Source organism: Dermacentor albipictus, chromosome 1 (assembly GCF_038994185.2).
Source record: "Dermacentor albipictus isolate Rhodes 1998 colony chromosome 1, USDA_Dalb.pri_finalv2, whole genome shotgun sequence".
Classification (NCBI taxonomy): domain Eukaryota; kingdom Metazoa; phylum Arthropoda; class Arachnida; order Ixodida; family Ixodidae; genus Dermacentor; species Dermacentor albipictus.
In genome coordinates this window covers 166131836-166158956 of record NC_091821.1, presented here as the reverse complement: position 1 = coordinate 166158956, position 27121 = coordinate 166131836, and the positions used below count along the sequence as shown (strand labels likewise).

Here is a 27121-nt window from a genome sequence, read left to right as displayed (position 1 = left end):
GGACTTATGACTCAGTCGCTTTGTCTTGAACTCTTAGCTGGTCTAAAGCAGCATACTTGGCATCGAGTAACGCTGCGCGAAGGAACCGCAATTCGTTACGTAGTTCTACTGCCGTATAATTTGAATTGGTCAAAGCAGATCATGATGTCGCGTGACAGATCGATGTCAATAAGCTGTTGACGACCAAGAGTCAGATGAAGCAAAAACCGTTGATAAAAGAGATGTGACGCAGTAGCTCAAAGGAATACTGTATGAGCAGCAGCTTGTTGAATTTATGCGTGATTCTATGTTAAGAAGTAGGCTCCCTTAACTGCAATAAAATTTTGCATTCAGATATTGCAATGACGTGCGCCCCTAACACTAAAAGACAAGTTCTATAGCACGAGAGGTTAGCAGATCTACTGCATGCGCTTCACGCTGGAACGCGCTGCGGTTGATTATGTCGCCCTCAGTGACGATCACTGGAACCTGAGAGTGTACGGAGTCCTCTGGAAATTGCATCGCGACGTGTGCGACAGCACCGACTCTTTTTTTTGCTCGCTCCAATCGCAGCATGTGAAATAAACTTAATTATTCCACTTTTCCGTGATTGCAAGCAGGTGAACCTGCTTTTTTTTTGTAGAAACTTCCCCCTTCTCTCAAGGTTTATCTGGATACCGGCTAACGTATATAGTTACTACACTTCACCATATCTGTAACTTGTACGTCAAAAAGGATTCTGTAGATGTTACACAATACTCTAAAAACAGTTGCACCCTTTTGGGTGTATATTTGCCACACAACGATAATCGTCATCTGTATGGCCCGCATTTCCTTTCTTTAGAACGCTGCAATCCCGGTACTTCTTTTTAATTCGAAAGCATGCCCTTAGGCATAATACAAAAGATGTTAAAAATACACGAACAGATTCGACTCGTGCAAGAAATCCAGGAGTGAACGATGATGGGGTCCATGAATCCAACGTTATAGGTCGGGTGGGCGGCCAGGCCGAAGGCCTGTTGCCCGGAGGTGGCGGAGACGGCTTAGATGAAGTACTGGGCACGTCCATAATAGGTGTGTCACTGTCACATTTTGGATTCCTGTATTGCAAAATGGGCACGTTGAGCCGTAAGGACCATGGTACTGCTGTGGCCAGAGAGCGGTCACAGACGGGGTGAGCGCGACCCCGACACCTAGCCTCCTTAACGTAACCTCCTCTCGGCGGGTTAAACCACCAGGGGGGTCTGACCCACACGGAGGTATGAGAGATCGCGTGGTACGTCGGAGGTTTTCCTTTTCCCGGATCAGTCGTCCACAGGCGTCTTCAGGAAAATGTGGAAGTGGGTATGTTGTAATTTGTGGGTGGGTTGCCATATCTGCTTCAATGAGACCCGGCAGGGCTGCTCGAGGCACCCACTGGACGCGTATGAGGATATTCGTAGTGGCAGCAAGACGGTGAATGCTATCTGAGAATAGAGTGGACCGAGACACCCTATGTATGTCGTGGATGGCTTGAGTCGAGTCTGTGCGAATGATGAGTTGAGAGTATCGAGCATCTTGAACAGTAGGTAGCAAGGCGGCCAAGCCGTCTCGTATGGCAGCAAGCTCGGCAAGGTAGGCCGGTGGTGCAGGATCGGCAACATACGAGCACGTTTGGCCTGCCTCTGGTATCAATGGACACACGAGAGCTGTGTGAATCATGGTGCCATTAGCACTGGCATCAGTGTATGCTACAAGAGTGGCATCGTTTTGATTGTCATCGGCGCGATGAAGGCGGGAAACATGGGCATTCGCCTGACGAGGAACCGGGCTATACAGATGACCAAAAGGCTTATTGTCACCTAATTGTACCCTTTTCCACGGAGCTACATCGGGTCTCGCAGATGCTGGATTGTCTATTTCGTGTCCCATGTACCGGGCCAGTGAAGCAGCTGAGCCGAAATATGATGGCTTTAGGGCACGCGCGCATCGACGTTGGTGTACGAGTTCGTCAATAGTGTTGAGTTGGGACTCGGCCTGTAGCGTTGGCAACGGAGTGAGACGTGGTAGTCCCGTTATGGCCCGCATAGCTTCGTTATTAATGGCCTCAAGGCGAGCCCATTGTGCCTTCGTCAGATGATGAAACTGGGCTCTGTAGACGAGTCGTGGTTGCAATACGATCCCGGTACTTCCGAGTCACAAACGGCATGCGCGTTATCACCATGACAGAACATTCTCGACAGAAATGTAACGAGCGCAGCATTTTCAAGAAAGTAAATGCGGTCAAGACAGATGACGATTATCGTTGTGTGGCAAATATACACACCAAAGGGTGTCAACTTTTTTTAGAGTGTATGGTTGCCGTTTCACATTTTGGTTCTAGCCGTCGGGCTTTTCTATGACCGTCTCAAGGAGCTGAGGCGGTCTTGTTGCGTAAGGATTCTTCGCCGATTGTATTAATTGCTTATGATCCGCACCACTGAATGGCCGATCCCGGTAATAGCGGGTGCGCGGCTTCGTGTGAGCTGATGACAGAATAGCTAAGAGAATGGAAAGTGAAAATAACCGATTCAAAATACGACTCCGGTTTTATATTTGCAGAAAAATGTGTTTATGATTTGTTAGCTATTCCGCGAACACTGCCAATAGTTTCCTTATGTCATTCATAAATTTTTGTATCACAATTCCTCTTTTTATTATCGTCTGCCCGAGTTTTCAACCCTTTCACATCAGACGTCCTCATTGACCCTTTCTATCACTTCGTCCTTTCTGTCTAGCGTGGGAAAAGAACTGCACAGAAGGCCCCTTGATGGGCGCAAACTATTGAGTTCGATGCTTTCAGTAACAATTTACAGCTTTCGCAACTACCACGGGTCCAAGGACATATAGTTTTACTGCTCGTCAATGAATTTCAACTAATTAACTAAACTAAGTAGATAGATGGAATAAAAAAAATTCTCTTACTTGCGCACGATGGCTGTGAGCGACGCTGCAGGTTGCACCAGCTGCAGCGTTTCATTCGTGCTTCATGGAGCTCCCGTAGGAACAGGCTGTTTTTTACTTCCTCCGGCTAATTTGTTTTGCAGTCGAAAACCGTATACACTTGATTTCACTATGCAGTGGTGAGTATTACCCATGGAAATGATACCATGCGTCAGTTTCCTGCATTATTTTATCGCAGTTGGACACCAGAGCTGCCTTGAAGAGGGTTCCAAATCGGACCTGGATATTTTTTACCGACTTCACTCGGCGAAGTGCAAAAACAAATATTCATGTACGTATTGCGTTGTTTTCCCTTTCATTCACTTTCGGAGCTGGGAAGGGCGCCAATTGACTCTCTTCGTTGTCTGTAACAAACGCAGCACAGGTGAGCTGCATCAGTGGCGTTCTGTGATCCTGACAGAGTCAGTGAAAAAAGGTTCGCGTGTGTGCGACGCTTCTGCGAAGTTCCAAAAGACGTCAATCAAGCTGTACGGCCAAGTTGTCTGCAGCAGCTAATTTATGCTACTTACCTTTGAAGGAACGAAAGTCGTACATATTCGGTAAGGAATATTTTGCGCTATAGAAATTCACACCATGCCAGATCTATTACATGCACCTTTACTCTCGGCGTAACGAGCGACTATGTGCAATGAGAAAAAAGAATGTGTACAGGAACGAAGCGATGTGAAAAGAAGGGATTTACACGTTTTCTTTGTTTTTTGTTATGGTGGGAGGTGGGGGCAAGCGTGACTTTGGACAAAACATTGTGCAGCTTTAAATATATCCTCTGTAACGTGTTTTCTGTTTTTTTCTCGATCAGGTAAAGAATGCGGCATCTAGCCCGAAAGGCCGTTGTAAATGTTCATAGTCCAGCGGCGTTGCTCCAGGGACGGCGCTTGGATCGTATGGCATTCAAATCTATAAAAATTCTCATAAGCACTGAAGGGACCCAATAAATGTGGCATACACACCACCGGTATTAGTGGTCCTGGGTTCAGTGCTGAATTTATGATTTGGTTACGAAAAGAGGCAGCCACTTCGTTCTACTGAATGAACGCGACCTTGCCGTAACTGGCGACGCAGACCTCTCCAACACTGAATTCAGTGTTTCCGGAGGAGATTCAGTTTCGTCACTAATAGAGAGGGGCAAGGTCTGTCGGCAGAGCTGCCCAATGGCCGAATAGTCTTTTTTCTTTGGACGACGTAATCTAAGTGAAAGAAAACTTTTCTCTGTAGGCTCTTGTCTGGACTTCGGATGCTGCGTCGTCGGGTCTTCATGGGAAAATTCCAGTTTCTGGCTCTGTTCTAAAAGCGCATCTACGTTACCAGCTGCTATGTTGTAACGAGGGGAGGGCGGGCTGCCGGCTGCAGAAGTAAAAGCAGTGACTTCTTGATTCGATGAAGCAAGCTCTTTTGCGCTCTGTGGCATCGCCACAGGTACCATCATCGATGTATGTGGAATGTAATAAGAACTCTGTCCATGCCTGCTTGACGTTAGCGAGCCTTTGTGGCAAGCATCCCGTGACCGGCTCTGTAGACTTGAAGATGTGCTTTCTGAGGGCTTGTGGCTTCTTTGAGCTTCAGAGTGACAAGGTTCCTGGCAAATCCACAAGTCTGATTGGTCATGCTCATGATCCGTCAATGAACATTCTTTTCTAAAACGCCTCTCTGCTTTCGACTTACACGTAGATTCGTAGTTCCTTTCTGTTACGTCAGTCAGTGCACCTCGGTCTGTCTTTGCATGATCATGATCACTCAGACTGAATGAAATGCGGTGTGGGCTGTTGCTAAGACGTCCTTCTTTTCTGCAAAGATCAGCCGTTTCATTTCTGGCGTTGCAGCTTGTGGGCGAATCCGAACGCGCTTTTTGTAGGGGGAACGAAAATGTTAGGTCCTGACTGAGACGGGCTGGCGCATCTGTCGTGTTAGATGTGTGTCTATGTGCAGCACTTGGGTCATGACGATCACGGCTCTTCCAAGCGAGGTTGTACGCGACCTGCAGATACAAAAAAAAGAAAGAAGCGATCATTAGGACGCGGCACTGAAATACATTCGCAATAGTTAAAAAAAGTCTGGGGTTTTACGTGCCAAAACCATGATCTGATTATGAGGTACGCCATAATGGATAGCTACGGGTTGAATTTAATGACCTGGGGATTTTTAACGTGCACCTAATGCACGGCACACGGGCGTTCTTGCATTTCGCCCCCAACGAAATTTGATCCTGTGAACTCGTGCTTCGGAGCGCAGCACCATAGCCGCTGAGCAACCACTGTGGGTAATAGCTCTTTACAAAGCAGAGAGTGACATTCATGGCTATAGAGGCGCAAATGTTGTTAAGGCTCTTCGAACGGGGCTTTTATTAGTTTTCCCTTCTGAACGAAGTACGCTTATAAATATCGTCTCACTCTTCCTGCGATAACAAAGCGCTACCCTGTGCCACTATTTGAACACGAGCGTAATTGTTTCAAAGTTGTCGAAATAGTTATGGATATATATATATATATATATATATATATATATATATATATATATATATATATATATATATATATATATATATATATATATAAAGCTAAGAGGTAAAAAGCAATTCTCATTTGTTCGTTTGACAGTGGAAAAAAAATATACGAAATTCCTACTCTTAACAAAATGAAAGAAAAAATGTTTTTTGACAGGTGCGCGGGTTACAAGCTACACGACTTTAGAAAAAAAAGAAGAGAGAAAGAAATATTCTGTGTGATTGAAGTTATTCGTCGCATCCAGTTCTCAATATTTTTCACTGCGCATAAGTTATTAATAAGTAATGTAATGAAGCATATTCTAAATCTAATGACTTATTGAACGTGATGTCAATTTAAAAGTTTTAGGGAGTGTTGGAGAGACCTGAATCCGTTGCTTCCAACAAGTAACCGTATAGAATGCCGGATTCGACACACAGACGCATTTTGGACGGCGTCTCTTAAGTACATTGGTTTTGAACATTGCGCTGAGCGGAAAAATTTGTGGAAAAATGAAGAGAGGCAAGACAGGCAGGACAGACACTCACTAGCGCTCGGTCTTTCCGTGTGCCCCTTCTTGTGTGTTGTCCTGTTTCCCAATTTTGCGCATCTAGCAATCAGTCAATAGCAACCGATAATTTATTGCAACCTTCCTAAGGAGCAACAGAGGCAAGCATGCGCTGGGGAGCACTCATGTGCGCTTCGGACGAGCCTGGCAGGGGACATATACTGAAGGTAAAAAAAATGCAAAACAACACACACGTATCACCGATCATATTTTGGCAGTTAATGCCTAAGAACCGAGTTGACATCGTACAGACATAAATACACAATCATTAAAATAATTTCCCTGCATCTGTTAAGATAACGTAGTTCTTTATCTGTCAAGCGCACTGACTGTACACTGATGCAGGAGTAAAAAATACTGTTATTCTGACCAGCTTGTAAACTTTGGTACTCAGAAGGAGCAAGGGTAGGCTGCTGCGCGAAAATTTGGAAGCTGGCTAGATTAACAACTTTTTTCACTCGTGCATCAATATGCCTCCAGTGCATTTGATAGACGAAGAACTACGCTACGTTAACAGGTGCAGAGAAAATCTTCTCATGGTCGTGTCTTTCTTAATGTCCGTCAGATGACAGCTCGACTCTTATGCATTGACTAGCAAAAGATAATCGCTGATATGACGTGAATGTTTTTTTTTCCCTTTCGTATTTTCTCCGTGCCCTATATACCTGTCCGAAGCGCATGCGCGTACTCCCCAGAGCACGTGTGCCTGTGCTGCGCCTTAGGAAGGTTTCCATAAATCCTGGGTTGGCTGGTGAGCGTCTGTCCTGTCGGCCTTGCCTCTTTTACGTTTCCCACAAATGTTTCCGCTCAGCGCAATATGCCACCACAACTAGCCCAACAGTCTGCCGTCCTATTTCATTGGTTTACCTTCCCGGCTTAAATAAAATAAGTGGTGAAAGGCACAATATACACGCTTGTACACCTTTTATAATAATTGAATATGTATGTTATTGTGAGGGTATGCCCAGCACAAATACAGATACCAAAAAGCTTGCTGCCTTTCTCAGAAACGTCACTGCTGGAATGCAGAGAAGAAAGCTGTGTTTTCGTTAGTACTGTGATAATATCACTATGAATTGCCAACCACTTGCGATAGGTTGCTACTCGCTAGCGATGAGTGTGAGTGTTAACTGTTGTTAATGTCACTGAGTTTGAATGGATGTATACAGGGAAAAAAATCCGCAGCACCCATCTCACGATGACTATCGATGCTAATGCGATCAGCATTCAAACAATGTCGCGACTCACCATAGTGCTGGAGACACCTTCATTGGCAATCTGTAGTGGTCATTTTGAGAGTTCCATTGCTTCAGTTTCGCGGACGCCACAAAGAAAGCTTGACCAATGCGGCCTCCCAACCGCAGTCAATTTTGCCCCGCTGATACTGTAGAATTGTGGTTCAGCATATCGACTTCGAATGAACTGCGGTGCGATTGCATAGACTTATTTTCCAGGTGTAAAACTGATTTTCATTGTCAGCTAGAAGAGCGCGCCTTCACACTTTTATCAGTAATTTGTTGCGATGCGATGCGACTCACGTGCCAAGCATCTCCAAGCGCTGGCTTGCACGACTGAATCTGGTAAGAGTGTTATTTGGGATTTGTTGGTATTTGTTGGCGTGCGCCCATGGCCTAAGGGTTGAGCAAAGGGATGCAGTGCTGCGAGAGCCGAGTTCGAAACCAACTGTTGAACATATAACTTTCTTTTTTTTCTTTCGCGAGCGAGAGCGACGTTTCAGGGGCTAGATAGCAAACTGAAACATCTCGCCAAAGTGGATGAAGTAGCCTAATTGTCCTAATCGCATCAAAATATTGTTGGCTAAGTGCCTAATTTTGCCGAGGCAAATCTGACTTGCACAACACGCCTGAACCCAACCAATTACATACGTAAACAGTGACCGCAGAGCAGTCGTAGTAGCCTCCTTATTTATCAGGACGTTTACGTGAATCCGGCAAAAGGGTTCGCGACGTGTGGGAGGTGTCCGTGGCCAGCAACCAAGGTCCATCCCTCTCCCCAACGCTGGAGACGTCAGACGGCTCGAGAAACAGCAGTTAGGTCGAACTAGAACTTCTCGCTTCAGGTGAGTATATGTGATTCTTATGATGGCAGGCAACGCCGTCAATCGGCTATTATCAGAGGTAAATAACGCTGTTCGGCGGTAAGCGTGCATGAGAAAAAAATTTGGAGGACGCTTAAGCTTCGCCTTTAAGAGTGGAACACAATAGCATTCAAAGATCCCTGACAGCTTCTCACACTTCCCGACAACTGCAGCTTATGTAACCGTAATGTTTACCGGAAAACGCTGGCGGCGAACGCTATGCATGAAGGCGACCTTTCTGGTAAAAACGCGTCGTTTTGCTTGCGTAGGCCGTGAAGATGGATGGATACTATGAGGGTCTCCTTTGGAACAGGGCAGTGGGTGGCGCCACCAACCTCTTATTATTATATTGTCTAACGTCCTACCTATGTTAAAAAAGAAAAAAAAACAACCATGACAAATTACCATAACCGAACTTTCTGGGCCCCTATTGTGAACTTTGTTTTTTGTACGCATCCGCTGTTTGCTATTTCCCTACTTCCACCAATCTTCCGATCGCCTATTACCAATCTTTACTGCGGACATGGTTACTTTCCCCCTGCTCTCGCTGAACCCAAGGACTTCGAGGAGGCCAGAGGTGCCTAATTCGACCGTTGGGCAGATATCTTCACATTCTAATAAAACATGCTCCATCGTTTGCTTTGCCGCAGCAAGCACATTATTCTTCTTCCTTGTTGTATCTCGCTTTGGAAGTGCGTGTTCTAAGGCATCCTGATCTCCCTTCGAAAAGAGCTTCCCTTTGAGTTACCATGATAAATTGTTTATTTCCTTATTTCGTTTTTTCCTCTTAAGTAGTTACTCATAGCAAGTTTCTTTTCCATGGTCCGGAATACTTTTTGCCAAAGCGATGGTCGACGCTGGACACGGGACGCCGACACGGCATTTACTGCGACCTGGGGCCCTTAACGCCATCGCGTTAATATAACATGTCTGTGAGGTCCAGGCCGTGCGCTTTTGGTGCGCATGTGTTTTTGGGAGGCTCCCGCTAAGTGTTCCGAAGAGTACTGCTGTTTGGTGAAACACATGGGCTGAACAAACTAATTTCTACGTTTAAGTCTTAAAAGTCTACGTCTAAACTGTGCAGCTAGGCTGTGAAGGAACGTGGTGGCTATGTTAGTTTCTGTGTGCCGTGCCAGCACATTTGGTGCATCTCCGATAAGCGTCAAAGCGCACCTCGAGGCTAGAGGTCGACGAGGGATCGTTGAACACGTCATCCTCGTAGTCGCCGCAACAGCTCACGCGACGACCGTGGTCTCTCTCGAGGCGGCGCCAGTCATGCGACTCGCCCAGTCGCCTGGCTCCGCCACTGCTCAGACCCATCCGCGTGAAGGAGTCGTCTTCCAAGCACGAGCTGTCCGACGACGTGGACAGCGTGTCTCGCGCTCGGGCCCAGCAGCTGCGCGGCAGCCGCAGGCCCAGGGCCACGTGCTCGCTGTCGTTGATGCTGGAACTCTCGCTGCCGTCGTGGCCTGAGGCCAGCGCCTCAGGAGCCGACCTGTGTGATGGACTCTCTGACGACGAGGCCAGCGAGTGGCGAGCATTCTCTCGAAAACCGTTCGGGCGACGGCTGAGGTCGGCTGTGTCTGGCACCTGCAAACACGTAGAGTGTGCATTCGCGTCTTCAACAGTGCTGCTTTCACGCCTGAAGCGCGTTCTTCCTAATCCACTGAGAGGGGAGGAGTTGGCAGGGTGCGATCCGCACGTGCATTCTACAACTGCAGCGTTTTAGTTTGCCTCGCGTTGCGCTCATGGTAACCCGATGAAGTGCCAATATAGTTCGCAAGAATACAAACGCCCAGTTGGAGTAAACAGTGACACTTCTTGCAAGTCAATATCTGCTGGTAGATATCATACTAATATTTTACCGCCATAAGTACGTATGAAATAGAGGCCCGTATTTGCAAATCAGTTCGCACCGTTCAAGAACAGGCTATGGTGAATCGTGAAAGCGAACATATTTGGGAACTCGACCGACCAATGACAAATAGTTTTCACCGACAGATAGCTTTTAAATTTCGGCCCCAGGTTATCTTAACATGTTTAAGGAAGTACTGATGCATATCTTCGAAGTTGCAGAAACTCAATTTCACGTTTCGCGGACCTATAAGGATGACACTCAGTAAATACGAATACTGGTAAACATACAATATTGTATAGTTGAGTTGGTGTTTAAAATGTCGAACCTGTCAATGTCGACATTATAGCGACGTCATGACCAAGACCGAACTTGGATCAGATCACATGTCTCGGTAACGCTTTTTTGTTTACGACACCGCAGCTAAACAAAATGTCGATCTCTGATGCAGCCAACGGGTCAATGGATACCATTTTGATTATCTACGGTGCAGTAAAGGCCCACTTTGCACTTTGTTCATGTCATGGTGCTCACAATAAACTTTTTCCGTGTTTGTGTGCGTTTATTTTAATGCGTTACCATAAGACGTGTCAAAGAGGAAAAAGTGTATGTATCTGAAATGTAAGAAGCAGGTCACGTCGTAATGGTAGAGAAAGGATGGGAGAGCTGTACATATATATATATATATATATATATATATATATATATATATATATATATATGGGGCATTTTTTTTCAGCTGCACCAAATTGTTTAGACATTCCCTATGGGGAACCAGCGCTGGCCAGGAGGCGCTACGACATTTTGCATGCGTTACTAAAATATGCTGAAACCGTCCGATAGGGAGGCTACGAAGATGGCACGACATATTGAACGATAAGAAACGTGCGCCTGTATCAATGCTTGTCTAGCCCGATACGGCCAGCCAAGTTCTGTCCATGGCCATGCGCGCTGCGCAGAGCGCATGCGCTGCTACGTCCTAGCACGTCGGTTCCCTGCCGTTTGAGGAGCCGTGAAAAGTGTGACTCAAGACAGTCGGCGAATTTGCTGACACGAAATCACTGCGTGTGCTACTGGAAACTGTGTCTACCGCTCGCTAGGCTGTGTGTTACGGCGCTGCTGTCGGCACGCGAAGCTTCAGCGCTGGTTACCCATGGCGGATTGCACAATTCTAACCCTTGATATAAATTAGTTGATGATGCGGCCATTACTTCTACGAGAAATCAAGATGCTCAATTGAATAATTAGCGTAATTAGGCTAGGTAAATTCTTAATTAATTACTTTACGCCGCATATTTCAGTCTGCGAATAACAGCCGTGGAGTTCGCACGACGTATCCACTTGGAACGAATTCTCTGGACAACACCAGTTCCGTGATAATAATTTGCAATAATTTGTCCCACGAGATGCATTGGCATTCCAGTTGCATATGCATTCTTCCAGTAGTGTTTTAGTGCGCAATGTCGAGCTACCTGAAGTAAGCATAGCTTCAAAATTCAAATTCTTACGAAATCCTGATGATCTCGGCTTTTATTCCTCACCACACAGACCACCATGCGCGCCACCCTGGATTGTATTTCTCCCCAACCTGCTATCAAGAGAAGTGGAAGCGCGAACCAAAGTAATGCAGTGGTGAAACTCAAATTCAAAATTTTTTTTCTCGATGAAAATGCAGGTTACTTTGATTAAAATTTCTGTGGCGAAAGCTGTTATTCTTCTCATGATATCCGCCCTTCTGCTTATTTTTCATGGATCACCTTAGTGTGTTACTAATGTCTGAACATAGGTCAAAATAATGCTTTTGCCTAATTCAGGCTTTTAATTGGAGCCTGTGAGCAGCACATAGGCGAGAATAAAATTTTGGAAGATAGTAAGTTTTAGGGACATTTTTATAAGATTAATTTCAGGTTTCCTTTAATCCTGACTGGTCTTTCGTGAAAAATTTCGCAAAAACACTAGAATTTGCGCATTTTCACCTCGGTGCTAAGGAGTAAAAAATATGAAGTTATTGTGTGCAACTGTTTTATAATGAAAAACAATGTTCAGGCAACGCAAAACCCTAAATTTTGAAATAATACGCGAAATGGTCGATTTTTGGCCAATTTGTTTTTAGCACCTGGTTTTTCATCATTTCGCACAATTGAAATGGTACTCACGTGGCCAAATTTTTTCCGTTCAAAATATTTTGGGAAAATGCTGGGCGAGTAATGCTTACATGCGTGTAATTTTTTCGTAATTTTTTGTGAGAAACGATTTTTCCCGAGCGCCAGGCGGTTAGGACAGTTGGCGTGGAATGACCCCAATACGTGCTACATAAAAGTCTTTTCCCGAGCGTGAAAGAAGCCCGCGAATATACACAAAGTACACACAAAGTACAAAGGGCCAGTCTCGCGGCAATTTTGCATGTATTCGCGGGCTTTTTTCACGCTCGGGAAAAGACTTTTATGTAGCACGTATTGAGCAACATAAAGCTGTATCGGGAGTTTTTCATGCTGCTCTGCAATTTTCTCATTGACACTTTTCATCTAATTCTAATAATTGAGAAGTTGATTTAGTAATTAAGACTAATTATCTAATTAGGCGCAATGAAAAAAATAATTTGAATGCCTCCAAGCGACGGCAAACAACATTACCTTGGTTCCGTCCAGCGACGTGGAATTCGCGTATTTTTAACCTCTGGCTAAAGTTAGCTGGGACACCCTGTATATTAAACCTGTAGTAACATGCCAAACCTCGGTTAACCTCTCCACCTATCATTAAGGTGAAGTCCACTTCATTAAGTTCATTGCAGTCTCATCTGCAAGCCCTCTGGCTTGCATCGTACCTGATTCACTGACGGGCCCTGTTGAGCAGCCTCTTCGGTGGGATCCTCGCCTAGTGCCGAGCTGGTTCCTGCAAAGTGAAGCATGTATTTTGAACAAGAACTGCATGCGTGTGCCTACAACAATTTATGCAGCGTACATGACCAGCGAACAAGGCCGCGATTGAGGGCTCTGCAATGGAGACACGTTAGCGCGCAGGGACGCCACTTCTTTGAATACTTTTCGGGCTTTCTTCAGAGCTCCGGAGAGAAGGGTTCAGAAAGACTAAATAAAATTAAACTGTGGGGTTTTGCACGCTTAAACTGCACAGTCGGTTAAAGAGGGACGCCATAATGGAGGGCACCCGATTTTTTTTTTACCAGCTGTGGTTCCTTAACGTGCAAATCTAAGCGCACTGCCGTTTTTGTTTTTGCATCTATCGAAATGCGGCCGGAATGCGAACTCGCGGGCTCAGCAGCACAATTCCATAGCCACTAAGCCACCGTGACTGGTACATCGTAAAAGATAACCTCATGAAAACATGAGGTGTTTCCGAACACGCTTAACTTCGAGCACACCTTAAACTGTAAAACTGATTTTTATATTTCCGCCTAATTTTTCTTCACTCACTAAGCGCACTACAGGAATCTTTTGAGTAGACCACAACGACTGGGAACACTATGCGGTCGGTCCCATTCGCATACGATATCGCTTACGCCTAAGTATGGCACTCGTTACGAAAAACGCAACGGTGTCTTGCTCAATAAGAACCCTTATTGGCTTCCTAGGTTCACACTTGGCAGCATGGAAGAAGGCCAGAAGGGCACAGAGACGAGCAGGGTCCTTCGTTTCCAGTATTAACTTTCTTTTTAAAACCATATTTCATTAGAAAAATGTCCAGCCATGTACCGTCCGCAACCAGAAATAATAATCATGTCGATCATTATGAAGCTCATTTGCGAACAGCTGTATCCCGCACTCCGCGCCAACGATGGCCCGTCCGCAAAGAGCCATGGCCCGTCCGCAAAGAGAAATGATCGCCAGCATGTCATCGTAACGGCGGTATAATGAAATATGCAAGTTCGATGACAAGGCACCGCCACCGTCGTCGAGCCTTGGACGTTCTCTTCTGAAAACTTCACGCTTCATTCAACTAGGCCCGGACAACATCGAAGGACCGCAAGCGCTACAAAAAGGAATAGCGCCACAGTGCACAAGACAGCTAGGCTCACCTTCCCATATTTGTGCCGGAAAAAAGAAGTCTTAAAGCAGCCATGAGGTGCTAGTACAGAAACAATAGATGAAGCTTGCGTACGATGTAGCTCCGTTTGCCACGCAGTAAATTTCTATTTGTTCAGATCTGGCCTATTTCTGTCCCTCTGTGTAATTAATGCAATGAGCCTGAATCTATATTGAACATTACCCTCTCTTGCGCCGCCGGTTTTGGACAATAGTAGAACAGGGAAGACTTACGAGACCTTGTAGAATTTCAACCCAATTTCCAGCAATATTGTTGCTTTCGAGCCGAGCGCTTGTAATGCTAACTTTTCCCAAAGCCCAGATGCATTAAGTTTTGCCCGTCCATGACATCCATTCCCTGCAAATGTAAACTCGGTGTCATATTTGGTCCTCCCAGGACCACAAGAAGGCGTTATACCCGCTTTGTATAACATCTTCTAAAGAGGGAGAAAACGAGTATATTGTAAGTATTTACAGAACTCTAACTCGCGACCTTTAAACTTTGTCCTAACATCACCCCTGATATAACATTTTCTCTTTAAATATCAACTCGCTGGTACGTGTGGTTCGCCTAGGACACCGTGAAGTAATGCGAATAGCGTTTGTACGAGTACAACGTTTTCGAACGCGTACTGTTGAATCAATAAAAGGACAGACACCGGTCAAAAGAAGTGCTAAAAATGAATAAATATTTAAGACGTTTCGGCTTCACTACGGAAGATTTGTTCACAATCATTTCAGATTCAGATTGTGAATAAGGCTTCCGTAGCGAAGCCGCAGCGTCTTAAAGATTGATAAATTTTTAGCACTTCTTTTGGTTGGTGTCTCTCGTTTTATGGCTTCATGTTTCATCCCGACCAGCCGGGTTTCCGTTGAGCCCTCGACTTCATCGTACTATAATTTATTTCCGCCAATTAAGGCCCGAAATTAACCCACGTACTTTAAACTTCACCCGCACATCGCCCTTAACATCGCGTATAACATAAAAAAAGCAAGAAGTGGTATGGAAAAACAAGACAAAACCAATGGAGCTCGGAAATAAATGTCTAAATTATGAAGAAAATTAAAAAAGAAATCGTGCCGCGGAACTCACGGACCGCTGGCGCTCAGTGCTCAGCGCCAAAAGATGATGAAGTGTATTGTGCCCTTATCTGCCTTTTGAACGTCGCCCTATTGGAAATGAAAAATAAAACTTCAGCGTGCTAGAAGTTACAGCTTGGGTGATATTGTGAACAAACATTAGGAAGAACTCGGAAGCAATATATTTTTGTTACTTCTTTGGGTTGTAACAAGCGTATGTAATAATGCGATCCTGTACAAAGAGTTGGGGGTGTTACGTTTCGCCTACGACGCGCGGTAAAGCCGGCGCGGATGCAACGTACGCCGGGGCTTCGTTCAAAGCGGCTGATATTTTGGCCCGTTCGGAGCGGCCGCGACGCATCCCAGCCGAGCGCGTCCCGGCATGTTCAGTGCCACGTGTCTTTGTGTGTGCGTGTGTGTGTGTGCCCACGCTTGTCAAAGCGCGGCAGCCGGGGAGAGGAGCTCCCCAAGTGTGAAGCGAGGAGGTCTGACCGGCGCCGGCCCGGCTGATGCGTCACTACACTCGTCTCTACATGTCTCAGTCCGTCCGTGCCTCGCTGTCACGTGGTGTCGTCCCGTGACCTTCCTTCTTGCCCGCGACGCCAAGAGTATAAGAGCAGCTGCCCCCGGACGCCAGGAGAGAGGCTCCGATTTCTTCTGTTGAGTAACGTGCTCTCCCGTCTCTCCACTTCGGTCGACCTGACCGGCCGCTCTTTTGCGATGCTAGAATAAACAAGTTGTTCTGTTAGCAGTCGCCTCATGCTTTGCTGGGACCTTCGGATGCTTCCAGTGTGCCCCAGGCCGCCAGGCCAACGCTACCCTTGGGGCTTGTGACCCATTTGCAACAACGGGCGCCAACGGTCCAATTGCAACAACGGGTGTCAGCACTGAGGTTCCGACAGCTGGTGGCAGCGCTGAGATTCCAACAGCCGGTGCCATCGGTGCGGATACAATAGCTGGTGGCATCGGTGGGATCCCGACAGGGGCCAGAGATCGAATTTTTTAAAAAGTTTTGACTGGTTACCTGGGTGATCTCGCTTTGTTCTCGCAACTTGCCCTGATGTTCTCTGAGTGCCCGGATAACGGCTCAAGGTCACTTGAAGATCGCCGACAACGGGAGCTAAAAACATTTAATGCTTAAAAACATTTCGTGTGCAGAGTGAATAGCTTGGGCACCGCGCCAACGCATGGGATACGAAGAATAAACACGCACTCACAAATAAGAGCCGTCTACTGCTGAAAAAAAAACTGAGACGACAACACTCGCTTCAATGGTTCTTTTTTGTGTGCCGCGAGTTGCGTTCTTCCTAATTTCTTTACTATGTAGCGGCAAAAAAATACTGTTTTATCAGTGCACCGTTGTGTAGACGTACAGGATGCAACCAAATAGCCTGGACGCAATATGAGAACACCACAAATGTCCTGCACACATGGTCAAGAAGTTGGCATGCAAGAGTTTGAAACGTCATTTACGCGAACAAGTCTTATTGGCTTACCAAGCGCGCTCGCACAAAGACACAAAAAGAAAACAACACAAAGCTTAGAAGGCACTGTAAGACCACTGTGAACTTAACGACCAGATCAGACTGAAAAAGCTCGTCACGGTTTAGCGAGAAACAACCAAGGCTCAAGTACTTGATACATTTCCAGCCCTTAGAGGGAAACAGGAAACACTAAGACAAAAAAAAAATCACCGCCCAAGCACTCCGTACAGATGGTTAACCAGCGAATCTGAAACATGCGGCCACAATGTTTATCACTGCGTTAATCTCGACGGTTCATGAAAGGACGGCTTAGTAGGCTGCCGGATCCTCGGTGCGCAGTTTCTGCGTGCGCTCGGCTGCACAAAGAGAGAGAGAGAGAGAAAGGCAAAGGAAAGACAGGGAGGTTAACCAGAGATTATCTCCGGTTGGCTACCCTGTACTGGGGGAGGGGAAAGGGGATGCAATAGGGGAGAAAGAAAGAAGGATAAAAAAAAGGAAAAAAAAAACCTAAACACACACGCACGTACACACGAACTATTTCTGCGGGCACTGTCACGCAACCCGCAAAGACATTCCTAGTTTTACGCAGTGTCACCGTACAGTCGTGCGCCGCACAGTGTACTGTCACAACTTGTCAGAAAGTCCCGTGTCTTTCAAGTATCGCAGCAGCGCCTTCATAGCGGATCGCGCTGATGTTCGCGTAGGCCAGGTTCCAAGGATCTTGTTTTCTGTCATTGGGCGCTTGTCCAGTTTCTCTAAGGTGGCTGAGAGGACAGTTCTTTGTGGGTTAAAACGAGAGCACTGACAAAGAAGATGCTCGATCGCTTCGTTGCACCCGCAGAAGTCACACAGTGGGCTGTTGGCCATTCCGATAAGAAAAGAGTAGGCATTTGAAAATGCTACTCCAAGCCATAGACGGATAAGAAGGGTGCAGTCACGTCGTGGAAGCTCGGGCAGAATATGGAGCTGTAAATTAGGGTCCAGAGTATGGAGGCGTGCACTTGTGAAATCGGATGAATTCCACTGGGCTAATGTCAGGTCACGCGCAAGTGCGGCAAGTTTTTTCGCTGCGTCGGCTCTCGAAAGAGGAATGGCAACGCAGTTGACGCCGTCATGGGCAGATCGGGCAGCTGCGTCTGCTCGATCATTGCCATGTATGCCACAGTGACTAGGCAACCACTGATATATTATATCGTGTCCTTCGTCAACTAGTCGATGGTGGACTTCTCTGATCTCTGCGGCGAGCTGCTCATGTGATCCATGGCGCAGTGCTGAGAGTACACTCTGTAGGACTGCCTTGGAATCACAGAAGATTGACCATGCCTGGGATGGTTCCTCCTTAATAAAATGAAGAGCCGCACGCAGGGCTACGAGTTCAGCAGCTGTCGTTGATGATACATGTGACGTCTTTAGCTGTATCTTGACGGATCTTCTTGGTATCAGCACAGCGGCAGCTGCGCTTGCAGATGTGACTGAACCGTCGATGTAAACGTGTACGCGGCCACTGTGCACCTCATGTAAATGTTCTAACGTGGCCTGCTTAAGGGCAAACGATGGCATGTTGGCTTTATTCATGATTCCTGGGATGGTGAGGCGTATGTCAGGTCTGTGCAGGCACCATAAAGGTAAGGATGGTCTTGCTGCAGGCATGTAGTTCGATGGCAATGAGGTACGATTGGCATCAATTAAACGACTGAAAGTTGTGTGTGGCCTTTCTGTGGGTAGAGCGGCAAGATGGTGAGAAGGTAATCGGGCAACGTGCCGAATATGCGCCCTAAGAGCGTCGGTTGCCAAGTACGTTCGTTGCCGCTGTAGACGCACACCTCGGAAGACCGAGACACGTCCTTAGGGCCTGTGCTTGTAGTCCCTGGAGTACACGAAGGTTTGTTTTGCAGGTGTTCCCAATCACAGGGAGGCTGTATCTTGCGAAGCCGAGGAACAAGGCGTTATACAGCTGCAGCATTGACCGCACCGAAGTGCCCCATGACTTTCCGCCGAGAAATTTGAGGAGATGTATAATTGTCAATAATCTCTTCTTCAGGTATGAAACATGCGGGCTCCATGATAGGTCTCGGTCAATAATTACCCCTAAAAAGCGGTGTTTTCGTGCATTTGCTACTGCTTGCCCATTGACCTTTACACTGTAACGCTTCATTTCCTTCCGAGTGAATGTAACAAGGCAGCATTTCTCTGAAGACAGCTCTAAGTTCTGTTTTCGCAAGTACAGAGATGTTATCGTAGCTGCCTTTTGTAGCCGTGCTCGTACCTGCAGCCGTGTTACGGCAGACGCCCAAATACAGATATCGTCGGCATATATTGATACCTGAACTGTGTTGGGCAAGGATCGGACTAGGCCAACGAGCACTAGGTTGAATAGCGTCGGGCTCAACACTCCGCCTTGCGGTACTCCACGGCACGTTTGGTGTTGAGTCGTGGCGCCATCCTCGGTCATCCCGAAGAAATGCCTGTCGGTCAAATAACTGCACAGCCACTGAAAAGTGCGGCCACCGATTCCGGCTTCAGTAAGAGCATTTATAATGGCATAATGTGCTATATTATCATAGGCGCCTTTTATGTCTAGGAATAATGCAGCAGTGAGTCGTTTCCGGCGTTTTTGATGCTGAACAAACGTAACCAAATCGATGACATTATCTATGGATGAGCGCCCACGCCGGAAGCCAGCCATAGCATCTGGGTACACGTTGTAACTTTCCAGATACCGTTCCAGGAGAGTCAAAATCATTCGTTCCATTATTTTCCCTATGCAGCTGGCCAGAGCGATGGGGCGGTACGATGAAAAATATAGCGGTGATTTGCCAGGTTTGAGAAGTGGAACCAAGCGGCTGCATTTCCAGTCACGAGGAACCAAACCGTTGCGCCAAGACTCGTTGTAATGGTTTAGTAGCATGAGTCGTGCTTTCTGCCCAAGATTGGCGAGCGCCGCATAGGTAACCCCGTCCGGGCCAGGTGACGAAGAGCGCCTGCAAGTCGCCAGTGCCGCTTCAAGCTCCTCCAGCGAAAAAATCACATCCATTTGGGAATCCCGTGGCACAGGAGTAGCACATGGTGTAATTTCGCGTTGGAATTGCAAGCTGGAAAGTCTTGAGCAAAATTCTTCAGCAATGTCAATTTCGCTGCGACCTTGGTGCAAAGCGAGGGCTTTGAAAGGGACACGCTGTTGAGGTGATACGCGAAGCCCACGCACGGTGCTCCATGCATATCTGAGATAATCGCTGACGTGGATCCAAGGACTCACAGAAACGTTTCCATCTTTGAGATTGTAGTGCATCGATGCGACGCTGAATCTTCTTTTGCATCCGCCTTGCCTCTCGGAGATCATGGATGGATTTAGTTCTCCTCTATCGTCGTTCAGCCCGCCGGCGAATTGCTCGTAGTCGCTGCAGTTCTGCTTCAAATTCTGCATATTTCGGGAAAGGCTGGAAACTACGCGTAGCCTCTTGCATGGCTTTTTGAATTTCGTGTTCCGGACTTGAAGGGTTCCCTTGCTGACATACTCCCTCCATGTGCGACCGAAACGCCGACCAGTCAATTCGCCGGAGCGTCATGGAGGAGCATTTCGATAGTCCCTTGATCTTCAGGTACGTCGGAATATGGTCGCTTCCATGTGTTTCGATGTCTGTAAACCATTGCACGTTTCTTTCAAGAAGCCGAGAAACCAGGATCAAGTCTAGGCAGCTGCTGTAGGTAGGCCCGCGTAAATATGTCGGACTACCATCGTTGAGGCAGTAAAGGTCGTGCTGTGTCGCAAAGGATGCTATTCGCCTTCCCCTGGAGTCCATCTTCAGGCTCCCCCAAAGCGGATGGTGAGCATTAAAATCTCCTGTGAGAATCGTAGGGCCGGGTGTCGCTGATAGCACGTCGTGCAGTCGTTTAGAGTCGAAGCCACTTGAAGGAGCAATGTACACAGCGACGAGTGTGAACGTAAGCTTATTCGATTTCACGATTAAACAAACGTACTGGTTGTCGTCGTGAGGTGGAACTGGGTGCAACACGTAAGTCAGATCACATCTAATATATACAATTACCTTGCTTACATCACCACAGGTAGAGGACATGAATGCCTCATAGCAATAAATACGTATAACATTCTGCACGTTCGGTTCGCAAATTACGAGGATGGGAAAACGGTTTTCGAAGACAAAATGTCTAAAATCTGAAATTCTTGATTTGAGACCACGGGCATTCCACTGCAGTAAAGATGCTTTCTTGACTTCCTTGTGGAAGGGCAGCGAGGGGCGGGCCATGGTGCTATGCGACGCTTTCAAATACTGGAGTCAGCGCGTCCAATACTTGCAGTGCGCTACGAGCAGCTGGAGTGTCCATGTTCGTCATTAGCAGACGCATGACATTCGTGAGCGATTTGAATATGGCAATCACTTGTGAGTCCTTGTCTTGCATTTGGTCAACTGTAGTGACATTTGACTGTAAATGGCGAGTCATTTGCTGTGGCTCTGGCGCGTGGCATGTCCTCGGCAGTGCCGGCCACGCATCACTTGATGAAGCATGGCCACTTCTTTCGTAGACATTCGTGCTCTTACTGGAGACAGATGGAACAGGAGGTGGCGTTGCCGGACGAGACATTTCCCTTGAACCGGAAGAGGGTTTCATGGACTTTCGTTTCCGGGAGCGATGTCGCTTTATCGTTTCAGAACAGGCTGCACAAGCCTGTTCTTGTGCCCGGGATGCTGCATCAGCACTGCTTAGACGAGCTCGTTGTGCTCGCGGCGTTGCTAATCGAAAGCTGCCCGCTCCTAAGGAGTACAGCCGCGGTCACGTCTGTGTAGAGCGCGCGAGCAGATGGCCTTGCTCTGCGGGGCGACACCGTGCGGCAGTTGTGGGATCTGACGCACTGTGCCCAGGAGCATGTGCGGCCTAATAGACATGCAGGTCGACGCACGCGGCTTTAAACCAGAAATTATGTTGGTAAGCGCACGTGTTTTGCCGGATGTGCGCATTACTCGAGGGCGCCATCTTACTACGCGCGATGACAAGGGAATGGCGCACGTGAGTGATAGCGTGTGCGATTCTGTCAGGGCACTTGATATGAAAAACTATGTCTTCACCAATCCCAGATAATGTTATCGGCCAATGAAATGACAAAATCGCATGCGTGTTGCCTATATTAGACATAGAAGTCAAACCTTTTCGCAGAATTTATTCGCAATGGCTCCCCGACTCACAGCGGATGAGCGACGCGCAATTTCTATTATGGGGCGCACAATGTCCCAAAGAGCGATATGCGCAGCTACCCGGCGCCCTATGCGCACAGTTAACAGGGTCCTTCAGGCTGCTTATTATGAAGGACGAATTAGTGATGCTCCTCGTGCAAGTCGACAGCGGGTGACATCAGAAGATGAGGACCGCTTCATCGTGGCAGCAGCTGTGACCGATCCTTGCCTCAGCGCCAGAGAAATAAGGGGTGAATTTGGGCTCGGAAACATCAGACTTAGGACAATCAAGAGACGGCTTCACGAAGCCGGGGTAAGAAGCAGAGTGTCAGCGCAAGAAGTGATGCTGGATGAAAGACACCGCAATGAGCGACTTGAATTTGCGTCTGCGGTGGAGTCTTGGTGCCCGAACAACTGGCGCGTGGTTGTGTTCACGGATGAGGCCTCGTTCTACACCCGTTGGGACCAGCAGAGGAGGGTGTGGCGTCCGCGCAACTGCCGGTATGTCACGTATTCCTATACCGCTGTTACTGGCTGCGAGCGCTGGGTAGTTCCTTACTTCTTTCAGGAACAGCGTTGCTTGAAAATGAAAACGCCTTTTGTGTAGTCTCAAGCTTCTAAGCAGTTACGACATGTAATACGATAATATTTAACTTCAGCATTGCAACTAATACTTTTTCTTCTTCCTGCGGGGTCTCGGAGTTAGCCTTACTCAGCGAAGTTTTAATTAACATCAAGCACTTTCATTTCGTTTTTTTTGTAACGTGGTCCATGCTGGTTTACCAAAAAATGTCGACGCAATAGCTGTTAGTTTAATTCATATGTCGATGACACATCTCCTGCAGGTACGAGGAGCGCTATGTCTTGGGTACTCGCTCAAGCGGGCGCACCACTGTTCACGCGTGGGGCGCGGTCAGCCACACAGGTTTGGGACCATTGCATCGATTTTCAGGGAAGATGACCTCTGAAACGTACATGGACGTTTTCGAGACAGTGCTTATTCCGCATGTTCTCGATGGCCCCTTCCCGGATGGACTTTACTGGCTACAACAGGACAACGCATCCATCCACATATCAAAGGCAGTGCAGAAGACGCTGGACAATTTGGGTGTGAGAAGGCTAAAGTGGCCTGCGAGAAGCCCCGATTTAAATATCATCGGAAATGTATGGGGAATGATGAAGTCAAATCTAGCCAAAAAAGCAGGTCTAGCCGCAGCCACCACTGACGAGCTTTGGTTAGCTATTAAAGAGGAGTGGGACCGTCTCCGACAGCTGCCAGACCTTGTGAATCAGCTGTACGACTCGCTTCCCAACAGGATCGTAACTGTGAAATAGACTCGTGGAGGAGCCACTTTCTATTAGAATATACCCGCCATTTCTCGTTGCATATTTTTGCATAAATAAAAGTTGTTCTTTAGTGTTTCCATGTTTATTTTTAAAAAGTGGAAGTCGTCGTGTAACCTAATGATCTAACGAAGCGGTCATTGCTGCTCTAATGCCTACGGTATTGAGCATAATGCAGTTTTCTCAAAAGAACGACAAGGTTGCCACAGAAAGACAGGGATTCGAAGTAGTCCGCAGCGGCCTAACAAGGGGAACATCAGGAAGGAGGCAAAGTTTTAACCACAAGACCCCTTGCGGAAACGCTGTCCGTAGGCTGAGGCTTCTCTTCTTCGGCAATGACTGAACACGTTAGGTTTTTATAGTGTGTAAGAAAATTTAGTTTTTTAATGAATATGATCCCTAAAAACGTGTGTTTTTGTTTAACTGGAGTATTACTTCATTAAGTTTCAGGACGGGGTCCGGTTGTAGGCCCCTCTTCTGAGAAAACATCACGGCAACAGCTTTTGCGACGAAAAATGAAAGCCGTTTGCATTTGCCCATTGTGTCAATTTGTTTAGAGTGATTTGGATCTGCCGTTCACATGTTGCTATGTTAGATGTGCGGAAAGCAATTTGCATCAACGTAAAGAGAATGTAAGAGGGTAGATGGTATGACCTTGCTAACAGAGTTCATCTTAACCACAAACAGTGTTGTACTTAAAACGCAGCCCTGAGGCACACCGTTTTCTGGGTGAATACACGTGACAGCACCCTGCTAAGACGCACCTGGAATGTTTGATCGAACAGAAAGTCAGAAAGTCACTTCAGCATTTTGCCCCGAATTCCCAAGTCTGCCAAGTCCCTCAAAATACCGAATCTCCATGTGGTGTCACATGCCTTCTCCAAGTCGAAAAAGATAGCTAGGCAGTGTTGTTTGTGTAAAAAGGGATTGCGTATTTCATGTCCTAATCGGACCAGGTGATCAGTTGTAGAACAACCATTTTTATAACCACATTGATGTATGTTTAAGGACTTTTCTGTTTCGAGGGTAAAAGTTAGTCTGGTGTTCTCGACAGGTTCGTACGTCTTTGCCAAACAATTGGTGAGAGCGATTGGGCGGTAGCTACTGGCTGATGTTGGGGGTGTTCCAGATTTTAGAAAAGCTATAATTACGACATTTTTCCTTGTCTTTGGCATTTCACCAGCTTCCCAGATATGGTTAAAGAATTTCGCTAATGCCTTTATTGAAGTTTATGACAGGTGGGCAAGCATGGTATAGTGGATGCGGTCAATGCCAGCTGCAGTTTGCTTTCCAGCAGAGAGTACATTATTTAATTCTGGGGGTGTCTGGGGAGCATCGTACGGCTGATCGGATGCATCTGTTGTTGGTAATCTTTGTTTTTCAGCACAGTTTTGTATGTTAAAAATGTGTCTGTGTAGTTGGCTGAACTTGATACTCTGTAGAAGTGTTCCCTCCAAATGTTTGCTTGTTCTTCGAGTGTTGTTTGGGTACCAGGACTTCAGAGTAATGGAATTGTGCACGATGAGTACTCCCTTTGAATTTCTTTACTTGATCCCACATGCGTTTGGAGGTGACCGAACTGTTAATTGAGGAGACATATTTCTGCCAAGAGTGTTTTTCGGCATGTCTACGAATGTATCGTGCATCGGCTTTCTTCTGGTTGAAGTTAGGAAGGTTATTGTAAGTTGGGTATCTACGAAGATTGCCCCAGGTCTAATTATGTTCTTTTTTTGCTACAGTACATTCCTCTGTCCCCCACGGGTTTATTTTCTTTCGATGTTCTCCAGTTGATTGGGGTACAGCTCGTTCAGCTGCCGTCTGTCGTCGAAGGACGATTCTTTGTACTTTTATGACGCTTTGCTCCTGGAAACCCTCAAGGTGTTCTTCATCACTCAAATTTATGAAGTCTTCTTCGGAGATCACGCCCCTGCTCGTGTTTAACGAGCGGGGAGGGGGTGAAATCGTGACTGTTATATTACCTATACTGGAGACGTCTGAAAGCTTTTCAACTTGCTCTTTCTCTTTAAATTCTAGGAGTAAATTTCCACTAGACATCTTTGAAGCCTTGTAGGCTGGTCCGAGTTTTTGCGTAACGCTCTTTGCTACCAAAAATAGTGAAAGTTTCCTCGCAGAAGTGTTTCCTACGTTATGTACGACGTGGTATACTTCACATATGTTGGGGCACTGCTTCGGAAAGTAAATTGAAATGCTGCATCGGTGCGCCCTCTTTTTTGAGGGCGATCTGGTAAGGGGCGAAAAGATTCTGCCATAGAGATTCCTGGATATTCGGTGGCTATGTCAGCCTCCCACCACCCAGCCCAACAAAAGGACGCTAGGAGACCCGAAGGAAACACAGACCCCAGCTGTACATAGCAACTATAACCTAATATAATAGACCCAAGGTTGGATACACTACACCACCCGTGCATTTGTGTTCTTAAAGTGCAGCAAATAATGCGCGGGAATGGGAGAATGCTTGGCAATCAGATATTTTCTTCATAACTTATAGTACGGCTTGGAATGAGTCAGGTCTTTTCGATGCCATGTATGTAAAAGTGATTTGCTTTTCTTTGTAATGTGACCCATTCACCACTTTCGCACGTTCCCACTCTGCACTCAGTATTCCTATAGGGGATAAATACCAAAACGACACATGTTTGTAATTTACTTTTTTTCATCTGGTGCCGTCTGGTGGAGCTTCGTACGGGAACTACTGCTGCTTACCTAGTGCCACAACGTTGGATGAACGCACAAAAAGCCCGAAACGAGCATTTACGAGCATATAGAGCGAAATAAATATTTCTTAACTTACAAGCCGTTTTGTGTCTACTTTATGAAAATGCACGTCACACAGATTTGGTGGAGGCTTGTTAAGATTGTTCGCAATCATTCTAAATAAGTAAACGATTGCCCACTAAGACCACGCGCGATTGAGCAGCAGAAGCAAAAAAAAAAAGGTGCCGAGTAGCGCAGCCGGCGTAGCGCGTGCCAGCTGGCGTTCAACACGCGCGCGCCCAGAAGCGGATGGTGTTAATCCCATCCGCTTGGTGCGCTACAGTCAATTCGGCCGCTGGGCTCTATGAAAGTGTCCGCTGTTGTTGAATATCTTTATCTATGCGTCGCTTGCGGCTGAGCGTTGCTTTAAAGACGTGTCTCGCATCGGCACAAATGGACGATGCCTGGTGAAACTTCTGTAATTGCGGTGATTCCACAGTATATAGCTTCAATCCTCATCCTCTTGTTGACGACTGTCTTTGTTTGCTGGCTTAAACCGACTGTATGATAGAGCATAGAGCAGTGTATTGTAACCATGGACTCGACCATGATCCACTCAGGAAGCCAGAAAAACCCTGAAGCACGGGCTCTGCGACCACTTTTGAAGGCACTGAGAACGCTGTTGTGTGTGCGTGTGCATCACTTCTTGCCCCTTTCTTTTCCCCTTTCCTCCCCGCTTCTACTCCTGCTGTGTGGGGTATAGCAGACCAGGTGCAACTTGATGGTCCTACCTGCCTTTCCTCCTTATGCCTTCTCTCCGATGGTCAACCTGGTTCAAGCTCCATGCAGACGCTATTGAAGGTCGCCAAAAGTCCGTCCCCGTAACAACTGGTGGCAGCCTTAACAACACCCTGTACACTTCGAACTTCGTAAATCTCAGTCCCGTGGCGAGCACTAAATATATACACTGACGAACGTGCTCCTCGCATAGTGATTAAGGTTAAATGATAATACCTTTAGTCTCAGTTGAATGTATGCGTAAAATAGTGAAAGGACTTACTGACGTACACTCTTCAAAACTGTTTCACTTCACGAAACAGCATCCTGGCAAGTCGAACCCGCTATGTGTGCATGTGACATACCAGAGGACTTACAGCACGTTATTTGCGCCCGCATCCGCTACTACATTTCTTACAGAAAATCTATGAAGTTTGTTACACACTTGTGTCGGGACACTTTCTTCCAAATACAGGACGTTCTCGTCCGTGTCGGGGGAAGACTTGTCTGTACTGAGCGTAACGAAGTTT

General features: G+C 46.8%; 1 protein-coding gene across 2 annotated transcripts in view; it reads right to left on the bottom strand.

The window, feature by feature from the left end:
• Positions 1-3544: 3544 nt before the first annotated feature.
• Positions 3545-27121, bottom strand: part of LOC135911497 (uro-adherence factor A-like) — a 97238-nt gene continuing 73661 nt past the window's right edge. For both annotated transcript variants that reach the window (XM_065443825.1, XM_065443833.1), the window contains 3 exons: positions 12787-12854; positions 9281-9697; positions 3545-4936 (listed from right to left, as the gene is read on the bottom strand). In XM_065443825.1, the coding sequence (XP_065299897.1) occupies positions 3947-4936; positions 9281-9697; positions 12787-12854 (1475 nt within the window). In that variant the 3' untranslated portion in view covers positions 3545-3946. The remainder of the gene's footprint in view (positions 4937-9280; positions 9698-12786; positions 12855-27121) is intronic.